The 16,464-nt window shown below is 32.0% G+C and overlaps 2 protein-coding genes across 3 annotated transcripts; one reads left to right on the top strand and one right to left on the bottom strand.

Annotated features, from left to right (window-relative positions):
* Nucleotides 1–1,767: 1,767 nt before the first annotated feature.
* On the bottom strand, nt 1,768–11,090 carry LOC114422786 (cullin-4-like). 2 transcript variants are annotated; one of them, XM_028389314.1, is made up of 17 exons: nt 10,774–11,090; nt 9,287–9,402; nt 8,826–9,172; nt 7,328–7,508; nt 6,984–7,106; nt 6,609–6,896; nt 6,118–6,243; nt 5,879–5,980; nt 5,728–5,781; nt 4,564–4,670; nt 4,410–4,470; nt 4,178–4,309; nt 3,917–4,018; nt 3,732–3,812; nt 3,505–3,585; nt 2,403–2,483; nt 1,768–2,156 (listed from the first exon to the last, which is right to left on the bottom strand). In XM_028389314.1, the coding sequence occupies exons 1-17, from the start codon at nt 10,949–10,951 to the stop codon at nt 2,043–2,045; spliced, it is 2,274 nt and encodes a 757-aa protein (XP_028245115.1). In that variant the 5' UTR covers nt 10,952–11,090; the 3' UTR covers nt 1,768–2,042. The 2 variants fall into 2 exon arrangements, with proteins under 2 accessions (XP_028245115.1, XP_028245114.1); XM_028389313.1 differs by having other exon boundaries at nt 3,917–4,054; nt 10,774–11,089.
* A 2,914-nt stretch (nt 11,091–14,004) lies between these two features.
* LOC114420872 (VQ motif-containing protein 1-like) lies at nt 14,005–14,340 on the top strand. Its single transcript, XM_028386588.1, has one exon. It carries the CDS (start codon nt 14,005–14,007, stop codon nt 14,338–14,340), a length of 336 nt encoding a protein of 111 aa, XP_028242389.1.
* The last annotated feature ends 2,124 nt before the right edge of the window (nt 14,341–16,464 follow it).

Here is a 16,464-nt window from a genome sequence, read left to right as displayed (position 1 = left end):
GTTTTCGGTCTATTAAAAAAAATTATAAAAGGAGTTTAATCTTTGATACAGTGGTGGAATGGTGTTAGGTTTTTATTTATGACCTATGATCTACCAAAATCTCTTTATTACGAGTCAAATTGTATAAGTCTACATTGTCCTCCCATGGCTCGCATCCTGCTATCCCACGTCCAGTTAAATTCTAACTAGACTTCAACGTAGGCAACAGTCAAAACACAACTTCAACTTTATTAATAGTATTATTCGGAACATATATAGAGAGTAAAATGAAAGGGAAACGAAAAAATGAAAATTGTTATGAGAAATAAATAATGCATAATAACATTTTAGTTTTGTTTTTAATACACAACACTTTTAGTGGGCATTGTTTTGCGTATGAATTCATTATGGATTGTTAATCCGTATAATTTTTAATTTAAAAAACATATGTTTTACAAATTAATTTAAAATGGATAACTCATGTAAGATTCAATTTTAGGTTATTAACACGACGCTCTAACTAATTGAACTAATAGATCAATTATGTTTTAAAATAATTAATATCATTATATATAATACTAAAATTTCTAATGTATATTTAATTCACATATAAATTTAGATAATAAATTTTGTGATAATTAATTTTGATGCATTAAATATATTAGAACAAAATTAATTGTTACAAAATTTATTATGTAAATTTACATATGCATTAAATATACATTAAAAATATTAAAAAAATAATTTGCAAAACATTTTAAAAAAAATTATAATGGTAACACAAGACAATCCGTATGAACATACGGGTTGTCAAACATATGAATTAAATTTTATTTTTTTAAAAATATTTTGCAAATTAATTTTTTTAAAATTTTTAATGTATATTTAATGCACATGTAAATTTATATAATAAATTTTGTGATAATTAATTTTATTTTAATATACTAAAATCAATTATCACAATTTATTATATAAATTTACATGTGAATTAAATGTACATTAAAAAATTTAATATTATATATAATGACATTAATTATAGTTACAAGAATAACTAACTTGCGATCGAACTCTAGTTAACATGATGAACTAACCAACTAAGCTAACTAAGTTGCATGATAATCTATGCTAAGAGTTACTTCCTGCACCTGCAAATTGCTTCCTGTACCTTCTCCAGGATGTTTACTACCTTCCGGATCGGTCATTCCAGAAGCCAAAAAAAAAGGGGTGCATTCCAGAATGTTATTTTACATTCCTGATTGATCATTCCAGAAGTCATAAAGGATGTGCAGGAAGCAATAGACCTGAAATTGACTCATCTAAAATTTGGGCCGAACATTTCTTTTAAAGTAGGCTCTTTTTATCTTTTTTGGAGACTGACTATTTTAATTATACGTTGTAACTGTGTGAGAATGCTTTCGTGAAAGAACACATTATATTTTTCTGAAAGCCGAAGGAAATATCATTGATAAAGAGCACTCAGGATATTTAATTAGGAAGTCTGTAAATGACAATTAAAGTGGTGGAAACATTATTGTATCATTAACGTGAGCATGTACCAACCTTAATGCAATCATTACTTTAATAAGTTTAAACTCTTGTATTTACTAATGCAACAAATGAGAATAAAGAATACTTTTGTGATGTAATTGGGAACAAAAACGATTAATTCTCTAGAGTTACTCAAATATAAAACCTGTGTAATTATGAGGAGAAAAACAAAATATAAAAACATTATATTAAAGTTGAATAGTAAATTAAAAAATAAATGCACGACTGTAAGTGGTAATGTGACTAATAACTTATAATATTTATCATTAAATTTGATCCAAATGTTTGTGTATGGGTTTGGGTCAGTGACTTTTAATTTGAAGAAAATAGTAAAACTTAAAAGAGAATAAACATGCTTTTATAATTACAGTACAGTTGCCATCAATGAAAGGGTGGAAAAGATTAAAAAGAAACCCTTCTTGCTTACTGTACATATAACAAGGGATTGAACATCAAACCCTCTCTCCCATGTCATTTACAAAAGAAAATTTAATTGTAAAATAACGCAGAATATGCTATGCGAGGTAATTGTATATTTGAGGATTGCTCTTGTCCCTCTCTAGATACTCCCTGTCAATGAGGCTTTCAATCCTTTTTTTCAAATCAGCTGGTTTTATTGGGAATTTCAGCTGTACAAAAAATAATAAATACCTAAAGTAAATATGTATCTCCGAAAATCAGACAAAAGTAGCATCAGAATTGTGTCGTTTTTATTTAATCACAACAGAAGGGATCATGATGCATTAGTAGTAAATCGGTACAAAAGTGGCTTCCTATCAAAGTAACAGGAACACATTATTTTTGAAATCGAAATATTTAGGAGTTGACACAGATACAATTTGAATTAAGAAATGAAAGATAAGAATTGAGTTCACCTGTTGGAAGAGTTCAGTAATAAGAAGGGTGTGACTAAGCACTTTTCTAGTCTTCATTATCCTCACAAGAGCAGCATCAATCTGAACCATGACAATAATGAAAAATTTAGTTACAGATGATAACCTGTTTTAAGAAGATTTGGTTACATAAACATTTGATATTGGATTCTATACCAGAACATCCTGGACCTAACATAAGTATAACAGGTTTCCTGTGTTTGGCATTGCATTGTTATATGTCCAAGCATAAGTCATAGAGATATATATGTGTATATATAAAGACAAAATAGAAACATTTCAACTTTAAAATTAGTTATCATTTTTACCACAAAAAAAATATAATTATTATCTGATATTCATATTATGTAAAATAAAGTTAATGAAAATATATTTGGTAACTAAACTTCCTTTGGTCCTATTTATAAGATCCAACTATCTAATTCATTAAGATTAAAAAAATAATTAATTTAGTTGATAACAATAAATGTTTTAATTTTTTTTTTAAATTATCATTGTCATCAATACTCCTCTCTTCTAATTGTTTGTCATTACAACCTCTCTTTTAATTAGGTATATTTTAGTCAAAAAAAAAATTAATGCAAGGGCATTTGGTCTTATAAAAATTACCACTTTTAATTTTGGTCTTATAAATAGGACTGGAGAGAGTATATATAATATCTCATGCCTATGCATCTTACATTCTCATGAATTTGAAAGGGTGCCAAATGTCAGAAAAGATGGCACCGCACCAAACAACACCTTGATTCTATGAGCATCTAAGGTTGTGTCAGATACGGGTGAGTGAAATTAAATAAATGAGATCTAACGAATTAAAGAAAAATGGATAAAATAAAATAAATTAACCATTTTAGATACTTTAATGATGGAATGGTAAAAGGACCACTTCCATCCCATTTCCCCAAATAAATAGAAACGGGAGAAAGAGGAATTGGATGGAAATCATAGAATATACTGGAATGCATTCTATTTCTATCAAGTTCCATTCCAATCCATTTCATCCCCTTCTACCAATCCAAAAATTACCTAAACTACAGCATCAGCTCCAAAAAAGTGGGGAACATTTAAAGGGAAGAACATTAACCTGATACTGACGGTCTTGGAAAACTCTTTCGGTGGTGCTTGTGTTCTCCTCGACTGTCTCCTTCAATTGAATTGCATTCACCTGCATTTCATAACTTCAAAATTAGTATGAAAACAACCTGATTAAAGAAAAATTTATACTGAGTTTTTAATTTTGAGGTTGAATTAAAACACAGTTCAGATTCATCCAATATATGAGATCAAGTGTTCAAAAGCAATGAGTAATACCTTTATACGGTAAAGAGGAGCTGTAAACCCATCATTAAAAACAAATGAGTCATCGTCCTCCACATCTCTTCCTTTGGGCATCTGTTGCATGTTCATTAAAGGGAAAAATATCAAAAAATATACAGAGACCATAATTACAAACAAAAGTTATATATTGGAAATTCTACAAATGATTACAAACACACCTTTTGTAGGACACGAACTTTACCACAAGCTAGTGATTGCAGAATCCGTCTCAGTTCCTTGTCCTCAATACCAGTAGCATCTTTGATATCTTGAAGACTTAACTTCTCAGCATCATTGAATAACATTAGAACAACAGTCTAGAGGACAGCCAGGCATGCAGAATTAATTTAAAAAAATGGAAATTTGTGCAATAAAAGATGCTAAGATAGACTGCAAAAACAAATGGAGATTTTAACATTTTAAATAATGGTTTTTGAAACCTGAAATAGGGACACAGCCAACTCCTTTCTTCCTTTGGGAAACTCTGCCTTCAAGACACAGTGACCTAGTGAATTTTGCCACATCAGATGTCTTCCACTGTATTTGCTTAGATAGAACTCTTTGAAAATATCCTGAAGGCCCGATAGAGGAAAGAAAGGACCATGTCAAGGGATCACAAACTACCAAGACCACAATGTTAAAAGAGAATTCAGTCAATAGCACGTGCAGAACCTGGTAAACATTCAATTCATGAGGAAGTCTAACATCAATGGGGGGATATGTTGGCCAATACCTGCACTAATCCAACTCCACTTAGATTCTCCAGAAATCTATCTTTCTATCCACACACACACATATATATATGATGAGAAGACACAAAGCTTACCCTGTGGTTAAAACATGAACACTCATTTCAATCCCTGATGCAAGTTTTGACCTCGCCTGTGATGACTGTTTGAATGACTCATTTATTTCTTTTGATAATTCAATGTCCTGATTCACAACAATTTGAGACATAGTTGTCAGAAGCTGTGATGTTAATAAGAACTATAATAATTCATGAAGTTTGTCAGATCATCACACAAAACAATAAAACCAAGCATACAATCTATATAAATGTACTTTTCATCAAACAAACATAATGGAATCTATGTTTATGCAGAATGTTTAAAAATTTACATGTCTGTGATATAATACTTACTCCGTGTCAACTGAACAAACAAAAACACCACTATGATCATGCTGCACATTACTGCTAGGGTACATATTTTATACACACAGAAGTATACACCATAAAAGGGTAACAAATGAACTAATATCATAACATCTTCCCATGCAAATTTTATTACATTTAATTAAATGAATAAATGACTTGAGTAATTGTCTATATGACCATTTCAAACAACTAGATATTTAAATCAAAGGGTTTTTGGTTATTCGTTGGAAAGTTGTTGCACACATTTAATGAAGTAATGCACACCTCTATATTTAAAGCCTACTAAAATCCTTCATTAAGGCATTAACAATTAAAAACGATTACAAAAATAACCCCAATTCAGTACCTTTCTTTAAAGAATTTGACCAATATCATAGGATTCTAGCACTGTTTTCTGTTTAAAGAAAAAGATCAATTGGGTTATTTGTAGTGATTTCTTTTTAAATTGTATAGGGATGCTTTTGAAGGTATTGAAAAATAGGAGAAATATGTGGTGGGCAATTTCAGGAAAATGCTGGGTTGGTGCGAAAAATTGTCTTAATGTTGAAAAAATGTTGGACCTTTCAAAATAGGCAACAACAACAGAAGCTCTGACCTAACGCTTTGAGAAAGGGGTTGAAAGAGTTTCTCAATGGATTTGAATTCCCTGTAAATTGGCAAGCCAAAGAAAAGATAGGAGACAGAAAAGCCCAGTTGATGATTGCCATCAATCAGTCATTGCCACCCAAGCATGGATGTGACAAAAATTATAAGAAAACATCTTTTGATCAGAAGTCCACAATTTGAATCAAATCTCTGAAATTAAAAATTGACTCCAAGAAGAAACATGTATACCTTAAACATTCCTTCCAGTTTGTTTGTGAACTGGCTGCCACACTCAGTCTTCAACTGTATTAATGAAAGAAAACTGTTAACATTACTAAAAATATTGATAAGAAACATCTATTGATTTCAGATATTAAAATAGGGGAAGAGAAGCCTTGACCTTGGAGATCATAGATTTCTCACCGTCAATAGAAGCACTCTTTCCTAAAAGCAGTCTTTTAGCAAGATCTTTCTTATAGAATGCTTCAAATACATCCTTGCCCTAACAACAAAATATCAATAATGTCAATATCAGCATGGAGAGAAAGACCAATAGGAGTGCCTGATTATGGCAGAAGCTTGAATAAAAATTCAGAAACAAGTTAGTTATTAGCTACTCCAATAAAACATTGAGCATACCTGAATGAACCTGAATAACACCAGGACTTTATCAAGTGTAGCCTCTAGTTCCTCTTCAGAAGTACCCTTATTACCTGCACGAAGTTTCTCATCCAAAAACTTGGCAATCAACTCTGCAGGTCGGTTCTGTCATGGAAAAATAGCATAACAGTGAGTTGACTGCAAGTCACATCATACACCAAACATCCCAATTTGAGTGTAAAATGATTACTTGGCATAAAAGCTTAACTAGCTAATGACAAAATGGTACATGTTAGCTATATTTCCTTTCCTACAACTAACTACCAAAAAAAAAAGTTTTGGTGTTAATGGTTCAGTTCTTTGACTAACATTATGTTAGTGGTGATATACTATGAAACAAGGAAAGACTAGCACAAAGGTCAACCCAAAACATATCAGTTCAAGCTTTCTATCTTGAGGCATTTCCACATGTTAGTATGGAATCTACATAACACAAAAGCTGTAAATCATAATAGAAAAATACATAATACCTGACGAAGATTGATAAGATATTCAAATGCATCTTTAATTGAATTGCTGAAAGATTCATTCTTGAAAAAGCTTTCTTCCCATATTGTGTCAAGAGAAGCCTTAAATTCAAGAAGGGATGAGACCATATCTTTATCTTTCTCCTCATCCATAACAATGCCCTGCCCAGTTCTCCTAATGTATGAACTAAGGGCCTGCTTCAGTGATTCAAGGGCATTGACCCTTGAAAAGAGTGAGTGCATTCTCTGAAGGTCTTCAATACGATTCCCATCCATAAGCATAATAAAACCCTGTAAAAGAAGGCAAAAGTAAGGAAAGGGAAAAAAAATTGCAAAGGAAATTTCACCAGACAAAAATCCAAAAATTGTTATCAGAACCTTATCAAGAATGGCAGGTATATGACGTTCAAGAAGCTGCTTTTCTGCAATCCCTATCAATGGTTTCCTAGTACTTGCATCCAAGTACAACAAACATCTTTCATGTTCCTCTTGCAATCTTGTCTATAAAAAAGAGTATTAAAAAATATACCCACAGTAAATACTATGTGGAACAAGGATGGGATTGAAATAAAAAAGAAAGATAACTTGTATGGTCAAATAAAAATCTGAAAAGTGAAAAGTCTTGGCATGATCCATTTGTTAAAAGTTACAAAAGCAGCACATAGGAATGTCAATGATTAAAGCTAAAATTATAATACACAAAAGAAAGGGAAAAGAAGCACCTCAACATGCTTCAAGTAATCTGGAGCATCTGATTGCTGCATGTATTTCATAACTTCCGCAGCATAAAATTCGGATGTGCACTCAAGGAATGGCTTCTCAAAGGTTTCTACATAAATTCCCAGAGCAGTAAACATCTTCAAAAGATGATTTAGAAGAGTTCTATCCACTGATTCGCCTGATCTGAAAATCAGACAAAATTGAAAATGTAAGACTAAGAGTAAGTTGAAGAATTAAATGGTCTAATTCATATACAGATGGATCAGCTAGCCACCTCCCTGTAGTAAGAGTAAAAATTACTGGCTAAATCACATAATTATTGTGGAAGATGAGAAACAAAAATTTTCTGAATATGCTTGATTGTGTTTTCTACCCAGCGGAATGGCCTATTTATATATGCAAGAGTAATACAAAGATAATTAATGCTAAAACAATTTACAAGAGAGCAATTCAGATACTACTACTCCCTAAAATGCATTTAACCTAGCTAACCAAGTATCTAGGCCACAATGAAAAACAAACATTAAAGAAGCTCTAATATCCTAAAATATTCCCATTTCCAACAATTATTACAGTAGGAATCTTTGTATGGTGTTTATTATATATCACTATTCTGATTCAATTATACACTGATGGACCCATTTTTTGGCAAGATATAGATTCTTAGGTCACAAGGCAGCACCTTTAACAATGCACTTAGTCTCTCCATCTTGCCCAACATATTCAATAAAGAAGCTGGAGATATGATTGACTACAACAGTAGTCAATTGGTAGAAGATGGTTTTGCAGGTAGTTCAAGGATTGTTCCTTTCAAAAGCAATAGGATCAGCAAAAATAATTATGAAAAGGGCCATCTCTAACAAGAACTCCCTTCCAAACCCATTCAGAAATCTCGGTTCTAGTTCCCTCATGTCAGAGTGATGATTCCTGATTTTACAGAATAAAAAGCAGAGTGGTAATTTAAGGTCTCACCAAACAAATGGTCACTCTGCTTGGAATATTAAGAAAATTGGATGGCCAATCTAATAGGCCCTATTAAAAGGTAATTGCTACAAGGAAGGGAGTGGGAAGTAAAAAGGATAAACACACATGGGTAAGGAGGACAGAATAAGAAATAAAGGGAATAGTCACGCTGTTAAGTTTTCTGCATAACCAAGAGCTGGACTGACAAGGAATAGTGGGAGGTGGACAATAATTGGGAAAAAACAAAAAAGAAAAATATGAGGGAAAGATATGTAGTGCATAGAAGGCACGAAGTGAGGGCAAAAAGGGAATGGGCTTGGGCTAGAGGTTTAGTCTATCTGCATTCTGCAAAATTCTAGATTTATCTTTTATTCTGCACTTCTGTTCTTATAAAGAACTAGTCCTTGTTGGGTTTATCAGTAAAAATTAGTTCCCATCACATGAATTCAAGAATGCATATACAAAACACATGAAGAACAACCTGCACATATACTGTACTAGTCATTTTAAAAACTGAGATTGCAAAATATAAATTACCTTTCACTTTCGATCATACGGAGAAGACCAGTAACAGTTTTATGTTCTACTTCTGAAGATAGAGAAAGATGTTTGCTGAAAAGTTGCAAACCCATGTCCCATAATGACCGTACATTTGTTGTTTGTTTCACATAGGTCCTATCCAGAAACAAGGCTATACCACGAATCATCAACAGTTGGTCACAAAGATCCTGCCAACACCTCTCAACTAGGGATAGAAAAACAATCAAATCTGGGCTTTGGCCAACTAAAGACTGCAGTGCCACAGATATATGCTCTTCACACTCCTTTGTAATTCGTTGATAAAGATTTCCCCCCATTTTGTAAAGGCAAAGATCATTCACAGCCTATGGAAAAGAATTGAGTTCCCATAAAACTCTAATGAGCTAATGTGTGACGAATATTCGCAGGGCTAAATTAAACCCATTACTTAATAAAATAAAAAGGTTTTCCATGATTACCTGATAAAGATTCTCCAAGTCACAGGAAACAGGTTGCTTCATAAATATAGCACCAATAGCTGACTTCAATTTTGCCCATGTTTCCTCCTCAAAATTTGGGGGCAATGTTGGTACACCTTCACAAGAAAAAAATGAAAGTATAAAAAAAAATGTAGAAGTAATCCAGTCCAATTCGTTAAAAAAGGGTGATTCATTGCACAAGGTTCCCGACAGTGAGGTCTAGGGAAGGTACCACAAGAGGGGAGGCTGTTTCCAATATTTGAAACCATGACCTCCAACTCACAAGACAGCAACCTTATTTATGTGCCGGGGCTCACCCCCAATCATCCCATTCATAAGATAAATATTTAATATTTACAGTATTACCGTGTCAATGAATTAAGAAAAAATGAAGCTAAGAACAAATTTCAAAGAAGCAAAATAAACTAGCAGTTTTGTAGGTGTGTTCAACATAAATCATATTATAAAACAGACAAAATAATTCTAAAGGCTAAAGCATGGAATCTCAAAATTAAACTTAACTGCAGTTCAAACCTACAACCATCATTTTGGACCAGAACACGTTAATATGTGTTGTTAAAAAACCTCCACTCAGTTAGGTGTACATTACGGGAGGGGGGGGGGGGGGGTAAGAGAAGTAGATGATTGGTAGCTCAAGTAGGCACAGAAAGCAATGCGACTATAAATAACTGCCTACACATGGCAAGGGGCTTGGAATGGAGAGCCCAGAACAGACCACTTGATATATCTGCATTATCTCGTATCTTTTTCCTATTTTTGGTTCAAGAGATCTTACCCTAGTTTCTGCACACAAATCTCTTATCTATTGACACCAATAATACTGGTATCAGTATCGGAAGTGGAGATTGATCGAGTCAATTCAGTATTTTCTTTTATAGTATGTTCCAGCCTGTATCATGTGGCAAGTGGAAACAACACAAAGGCGTCGCGCAGTCGCGCACAACGTGATTCCATCATAAAATGAAGCACAGGGGAGATCAACAATGGCTAACTGGAACGAGATGATCATTATTTCATCAAAACAGATATTTTCACAAGAATCAAAAGCCTCAATCAGTAGCTTCTACGACACAGAATTTTCCTTTGGAAAATGCGAAACATACATGTCCAACTCCTAAATTAGGAGGCTAAAACGCCATACATCGTAAAATGTGCTTCTGGATGCAACATAGGAAATGAAAACGAGCTCTCTAGAATTCAAAATTCAAATTTCGAAAGCCTAATACAATTAAAACGAAAGAAGAACGCTGTGCAGCACGAACTAAACTAGCAAAGCAAGAAACTAAAATGCCAGTTTAAAAGTGAACTAACAAAGTAATAAATAGAAATCCATGAATTAAGTTATAGAATCTAGCGTCTGAAGAGAGCAAGAATTGAAAAAGGAAATGAGCAATTGATTCATTCGTGAATAGTGAGTGAGTGTTCGGGGCGAAATGGAGAGTAAGAATTAAAGGGAGTGGGAGTACCTTTGTGGAACCTAATGAGGAACTTCTTGGGGGGATGGGGAGGAGTGGCTTTCTTGCGGGACAAATTGGCGGCGATGAGAGCAGGCGCATTGGGGTCATCGGAGGCGGAGGCGGCGGCGTTCTTGGAGTCGATGGATTTCGCCTTCTTCATAGGCGGGGACAGTTTCGTATTAGACATCAACAACAACAACAACACATTGAGTGGTGAGTGAGTGAAGCAGAACACAAGAAGAGCACCCGCACACAGATCAGAACAAGGTCAGAGTAAAGGGTGTGAGATTACAAAATCGGACTCACACACTTCTCTTTTTAAAATCTATTTTATATTTTTATATATTTTTTTAGCTTAAATATATAGGTTTAACGATTTCATTTTTCTTTTTTCATGTAATAAAGTAGTTATAACAAGGTTTTTTTTTTATAAAAAAAGTAACATGCTCATCTTAATTTTTATAAAAGCTTGCTCTGCAATACGAAGGTAGATAATGAAAGTCATGGAGACCAGCATAAGATCTAACCATCCTAACTAAGTTGTGAGTAACTTGATTAGTTTGTCACTTCTCTATGGTAGTTGTTGTTGGTTGATTAGTGGAATCGTTATGAACTAGTTGCACAATCAGTTTGCGTAAAACAAAACAAACTTTGGGATTTGTAATAGAGATTATTAAGTGACGACACTTTGCAATGACAGCACCAGAAGTTGATAGATAACTTCTCCTTAATGCTAGAAGGTTGACCTCCACTATAACATTTAAAACCTGCAAATCTTTGAACTGCACCAAAGCACTATACAAGGCAAGCACCTCGATCGCCACACCCATGCTATTTTCTTCTTGAAAGAAAAGTAGTTTAATGCTTTAGGGCACCCCAGAAAAATATGCATTTTCCAGGTGAGAATTGAATCACACAAATACCAGGACAACCAATGTGGCAATTATGGAGCTGAAGTCTGGTTGGAAAGCATTCTCGATCGACAAATTATCTAGTGAAAATGGAACTCCACTCCCCATTCTTCTTGAAGTGATTTAGGTGTAGTATATGATCGCGGAGGCCATGATATTATCATTTTACTGAGTAAATCTCATTCTTGCTCCATCCCCAAATACCCGTGTGAAGCTATTCTAACAAGTTAACAACTCTTCTTCTAACGTGTACTTATGAATGAATGAATGAAAAATAAATAAATATTTTTTAGTCTGTTTCCTTGTATAAACATTAATTAATTACAAATATTAAAGACAACATATATGCATTGACAATCAACAAGAAATTATTATCTATGATAAATTTTTCATAATAATTATTATAAAAATTATACCTATATTATTTATAATTAATTAACAATATAAAAAGTTTATATTGTCCGTATATAAAATTTAAACTTCAAATATAAAAATAAAGGAAAAAAAAACATGTCAAGATTTAAAGAAAGTAAATACTAGTAATAGTTCTAATTAAGAAACTCGAAAGAATAAAATATCTCAAAAACAATATAGAAAAAACTTAAGGTGATGTTGGATTTGACAGAAAGAGATATAAAATGAAACGAATTGCAGGTACATTCATTATTATTATTAGAATAATTTAAAATAAGATGAAATGAAAAGGAAAAAAAAACTATAAACTATATATACTTTATTTCATTGGATTAAATACCTCTTTTTTTCTTTAACCTAGCTTAGAAAGCATGAAATGAGACAAAATAGTTACTTATTTATTAAAAGAAAATAATATTAAAATAAGGATATGATAAGTTTATTCCATTGTACCCGCAAATAGATATTCCAATATAATTTGATGTTCAGATTAAAAAAGCAAATATTGTAAAACAATTGTTTTGTTTTATTAACTTTTGAGTTTTCATTACATTCTATGAATTTCAAAATTTAGTATTTTTTGTAAAATTATTTATGTGGAAATACTATTAATAATTTTATTATTTTATAGTATCTTTATGATATTATTTATACTAAACAATTTGTATTTCTTCATTATATTAATTAAAATTTTGTTATAATTTCAATACAAAAAAATCAATTAATTTTTTTTTTGCTTTTTACTATGTCTTAAATATTATTTAGTACCTTCGAAAAAAAATTATCTAGTAATGTTTGATTTAAAATGCATGTAATAGAATATTCATTGTTAATTTGCTCTTAAAAAAATTACTAATTTTATCCTTGCTCAATACCACATGAGTGACAAAACGAACTTGATCGATTGAGTGAGCCTAGGGGTGTAAATAGTTCGATTGGATGGTGTTTTTCTTATTTTTTAATTCAATCTAAGTAAATTTAATTGGGTTGGATTAGATTAGATTTATCTTTTTTTGTTAACCTAATTCAATTCATTATTAATTTAAATTTAATTGGATTAAATTAAGTTAGTTATCGGATTTAGTCATTAAAAAATTGTCACCTTAAATCTTAGAAAAAAAAATTTAAAAAATCATCAAGCTAAAAAAATAGTAAGAAAAGGTTTGGATAAGTTGCACAATATCTTATGTTCAAGTCTTCCCATGACCATATTATACACAAAAGAAAAACAGTTATTGAGAAATGCTAGTAATTAAATATTTCGAAACACTGTTTTGTACAAAAGAATTAAATATTAAGAATGTGTTTGGTAATGAGCAGAAAAATAAAGTAAAATAGAAAAATAGAAAAAAGAATATAAAAAAATAATACGGTGTGTCTCATGATCACCAATTTTAAATTTACTTTTCTGGTCATCAAGTGTGACAAACACATGAAACTTATTTTTATTTACTACATAAACAAACACAACTAAACTGAGAAAGTGCGTAGATAGTTATAATTAATAAAGCAAAAATAATGTTATAAAAACATCTTATAGATAATATAACTGATAGCTCTTTTTATATATTTTTGTCAGCTTGTAAATTTCATTTTCAATGGAACCACACGTACTGAAATTCTTATGATAATCAAAGAAGAAATCAAGTTGATGAAATTCCAAGTTGGGTGTTTTTGACTTGTATAAGACAACGTGGCACTTTTCTTCGAATGACTACTTCCAGTCCCCTAAGACTGCCAAGTCCACACAAGAACTTAGTCTTGCTGGGCACACCTCAACCACACCTATAAAACACCCAAATATCCTCATGCACTTTTCCACCTCGATCCACACACAATCTCCAAATCTCCCAACACCTAAGAAGCAAGCCTAACTAACTTTGGCTTCAACATAAAGCTCATTGCATCACACATCATGACGAGTGGACCAAAGATAGTGCACATCGAAACACGGTACGTGGAAACCGATGCCATAAACTTCAGAGATGTGGTTCAGCACCTCACAGGGAAGAACTCGTCAACAACAAATTGGGACGTAGCAAATGGTGCCTTATTCTCATCCCTGCCAGGTTCTTCAGATTACAACAAAAGAGGAATTGCAAATGGTGGTGTCAGTGCCAAGCCACACACCACCACTAATGGTAAAAAGAATAGTGTTGCATCTTCCATGCTACTCATGAACGTGTCCTTCAAAGACTTTGAGGATTTGTTGTCTGATATGCCTCCCATGGAGGAGTTGCTCAAGTTGTAGGTGGAGGAACACCTTTTTTTTTTCCTACTAGTTTTTCGAATTTTCTATATTTTATGTTGTAAGTTTCGAATAAAGTGGGTAATACTGAATAATATATATATATATACTTTTCTATCCCTAAATCGGAATCAAATAAAGGAATACTTTTGAGTAAAGATCTATGGAACTACCATATATTTTTATTTCTGCAAGTGAAACGATAAATTTTGAAGATGGCATTCCAAAAAATTGCGCTAACTGCTGCCTGTTGCAGAAGTTTTATTGATTGTGGGGACATGAAAAATTAGGAGTCTGTCCCCTTTATGAAAAGGAAACTCTGTACGACGGAAACTTGACTATATATTTTTCTTCATTGGTCAATTTGTATAGACTCGCAAGTGGATCTAACATATCTATATACTGTTTAAATAACATGCTGTGGTAGGACTAGAACCGCATATCTAGTTGCCAATTTATATATACAAAGAAAAACAAATATATATATATATATATATATATATATATATATATATAAAATGACATATTGAAAGAGATAAAGATATATTAACTTATAAGATTTAATATTGGATTTTTGGAGCTACTTTACGACAGCTTAAAACAAAAAATAAAAAATAACAATTTGTAACAGTTTTACTATATCCAAGAACTTAATTACAAAAAAAAATAGTTCAAGAATTTAATTAAAAAATTTAAAAAGTTTAGAGATCTATTGATATGTATTAACATTGCTTTAATTAATGATATTTTCTTTATTTAAAAAATATTGAAATTTAATTTAGAAATAGAAATAAAAGATGATAAATTGATACGTACAGTTAAAAAATCAAATAATTGTATAAAGATTAAAAAAATGATAATATGAGATGGTTGAGAGATTTTTTTTGGCTAATTGTATGTAAAATGTACATTTAAAAGAAAAAAGAGATTGAGAAATTCTAATTTAAAAAAAAAAGTAGAATGAGAACCTTACTCGTAAAACTTAAATACAATTCTATATAATTTGTGACATTGTCTAATCAGAAATGGAGTTTCATTCCCTCAAAAAAATAGATGGATTTCGCGTATTAAAGGATTACATTAGATGATTATGCAAATTATCGAGAAGAAATTTTAATTTGAAGTAGAGAACAATACAAATTAAACAACACATATAAGAAACGAGTGAATAGGCAATTTAGTCCCTGAGATTGTACCTATTTTGCATATTAGTCCTTAACTTAATATTAAATTCAAAATAGTCTCTATCTTTGCATAAGTGTTACAAAATAGTCCTTCCGTTAAATTTTAAAGTAACGCCGTTAGTGAGGCCAATTTTAGTGCCACGTGGACTATCCACGTGACACTAAAGGATGACGTGGCATGACACGTGGACGTGTCTGATGCCACGTCATTCGATGATAACAAAACGAGTAAATAGACAATTTAGTCCCTAACTTTGTACCCCTGTTGCATATTAGTCTCTAACTTAATGAAAAATTCAAAATAGTCCCTATCTTTTACATAAGTATTGCAAATAGTCCTTCCGTTAAATTTTAAAGTAATGCTGTTGGTAAGTTCAATTTTAGTGTCACGTCATTTGATGATGATAGAATGAGTGACTTCTTCAAATTTGATGGTTTTAAACCAATTGAGGCATATATACGAAAAAGAACTCACACACACTTGCACAAATAAAAAGAACCAAAAATCCACAGCAACAACCTTATCTCTGTAGCTGTCAACACCAATGGGCGATGTCTGCATAACCATTCTCTTTTCCTCTTTTTTTTACTTCAATTATCATCAATGTATCATTTTGGGTTCTGATTTTTTTTTGTGTGTTTTGAATAGGAAGAGAAAAAACCAGAGGAAAACAAAGTGGATGAGAAAAAAGCAAATGAAGAAGAAAAGAAAGAAGAAGAGAAAAAACCAGAGGAATCAAAAGATGACAAGGAATCCAAGGAGGAATCTGCGCTGCCAGAAATCATGCTAGGCACAACCTTTGCAATGCATGGACACTTTAAGCATGATTTCTGGCATCTTTTAAGTTAGAGACTATTTTGCAACACTTATGCAAAAGATATGGATTATTTTGAATTTTTCATTAAGTTAGGGACTAATATGCAACAAGAGTACAAAGTCAAG

The sequence above is a fragment of the Glycine soja genome, chromosome 8 (genome assembly GCF_004193775.1).
Source record: "Glycine soja cultivar W05 chromosome 8, ASM419377v2, whole genome shotgun sequence".
NCBI classification, from domain to species: domain Eukaryota; kingdom Viridiplantae; phylum Streptophyta; class Magnoliopsida; order Fabales; family Fabaceae; genus Glycine; species Glycine soja.
This window is presented reverse-complemented; position numbering and strand designations above follow the sequence as displayed.